A 1,790-nucleotide genomic window follows, 5' to 3' on the forward strand; every position below is an offset into this window, starting at 1 on the left:
AGGTGTCCCAGGAGCCTGCATGTGTGTCCACAGGACACAAGTGTTCCCTTGTCCCGAGCCAGGGCTGGGAGTGCAGGCCTGTCTCAGTGAAGCAACAACCCTCTGCACTCCATGATGGATCTGCCTGCCAGCAGTCCCTGGCATGAGGTTGCATGAGGCCTGAGTGAGTCCTCAGTCCCCCAGACCACACTCTCTGCAGGGAACATGGATCAAGCTCTTCACAATGTCTCATCAGACCTCTTCTCATGACCCCTGAGGGGAAAAGCAGGCTGGGGCATAGGGACTCTCTTCATAGCAGTTTTTTCCAAAGAAATCTTTAAAATCTCCCCCAACCTTTTATGCCCTCACTCTGGGTTTTTAGGGTCATATAATGAATTCTCAACCATCCTACTTGGAAAATTTGCAAGTTCTCCCAGGTGATCTGTCTCAGATTTAGTATTTCATATCTATTGTGCCCTGATACCTCAGTCAAAACTTCAGTTCAACCAGCTCCTGTAATCCCCACGGTGCCCGGCACAGCCTAATAAGTGACTAGGGACTGGCCCACGTATGGGTTGACTTTCAATTCTGTGTGTTGTCCAGGAGGAGGACATACTCAGATATCACGTGGTCTTGGAGGAGAAACTACTGAAGAATGACCTGCATAACGGCATGCACCGAGAGACCATGCTGGGTGTCTCCTACCTCCTCAGCTTCTTTCTCCACAGTGACCAGGTGCAACCCTTTCACTTAAAACCCAGGAATGAATGTCTGAATCCCTATCATCATCACTTCCATATCGGAATGATCTCTTCTTTGGAATAATCTGCTTCCTAAGCCTTATCAGCAAAAGATAGTTGTGTGTGTTTCACCATAAAGTAATGACAAAACCAGTCTGTCAGGCTGCCACTCACGCTCCCTGTCACCAGCCTTCGGATAACTAGTGTGGCTCTACCAGTCACGGTGTTTGAATCCCAGCAGTCACAGGGACCCCTCAGTACTGATTCCTACAAACCCAGCGGACAGTCCTCAAGCAGTCTCCAAGATGGAAGGGAACCTGACAGCGAAACCTCACTCCCAGGAAGTGGCACAGGCTCCAAGCTGTAAGGATCCTGTGATACAAGTAGGATCCAGCAGCCAAATGGATTAACATTATTATCATTGAGTCCTAGGACCAACTGACCCCACACCAATATTCCAGTATTTATCTCATACGACCCCTAAATATTTAAAAGTGTTTAAAATTTATTTAAAAAAAAGAATTAGAGACTAAATATTTATTTCAAATATAAAATTTTGTTCACGTATTTCAAACATCAAGTAAGATCAACTTAGGAGAATTTAACAAGAAACAATTATACTCTACTATAGATTGTCATAAAAAATAGCAAATTATTAACAAACTAAGTACTATATTAAAGTGAAAAAATTTAATCAGAAATTTTAAACAATAGTTATTTGGTCCTTATTAAAAAGTACAATCTTAGAAATAATTTTCTCAGTGGTATCATTGAATCATAAGTGAATATTGTGTACATTTTTTTTAACCTGCTTGGGCAAAAGGAAAAGTCTTTCTGATTCTTTAGTATTTAGGGAATAATCAAATTCCAAATATTTAACTGACTCCTACAAATATCTCACCTATTGTATGATAACTGAAGGAGACCTTTTAAATACATTTTCCTACTTTTTCAGGAAAAGCGATTTTTTATTGATAAAGAACTTAGATTTTTATTTTTAATTTATGTCATCTTTTATTTCATCATGTGGAAATGAATATTCCAGTGCAGTTAGTTGAATCAATTTCAATT

General features: G+C 40.5%; 1 protein-coding gene across 1 annotated transcript in view; it reads left to right on the forward strand.

Moving 5' to 3' along the window:
* The window catches only part of STAB2 (stabilin 2), a 151,462-nt gene that overhangs the window by 88,500 nt on the left and 61,172 nt on the right, over positions 1 to 1,790 (forward strand). Inside the window, 1 exon segment of the mRNA XM_023527450.1 lies at positions 583 to 714. Coding sequence (XP_023383218.1) covers positions 583 to 714 — 132 coding nt within the window.

The sequence above is a fragment of the Pteropus vampyrus genome, unplaced genomic scaffold (genome assembly GCF_000151845.1).
Source record: "Pteropus vampyrus isolate Shadow unplaced genomic scaffold, Pvam_2.0 Scaffold16, whole genome shotgun sequence".
NCBI classification, from domain to species: Eukaryota; Metazoa; Chordata; class Mammalia; order Chiroptera; family Pteropodidae; genus Pteropus; species Pteropus vampyrus.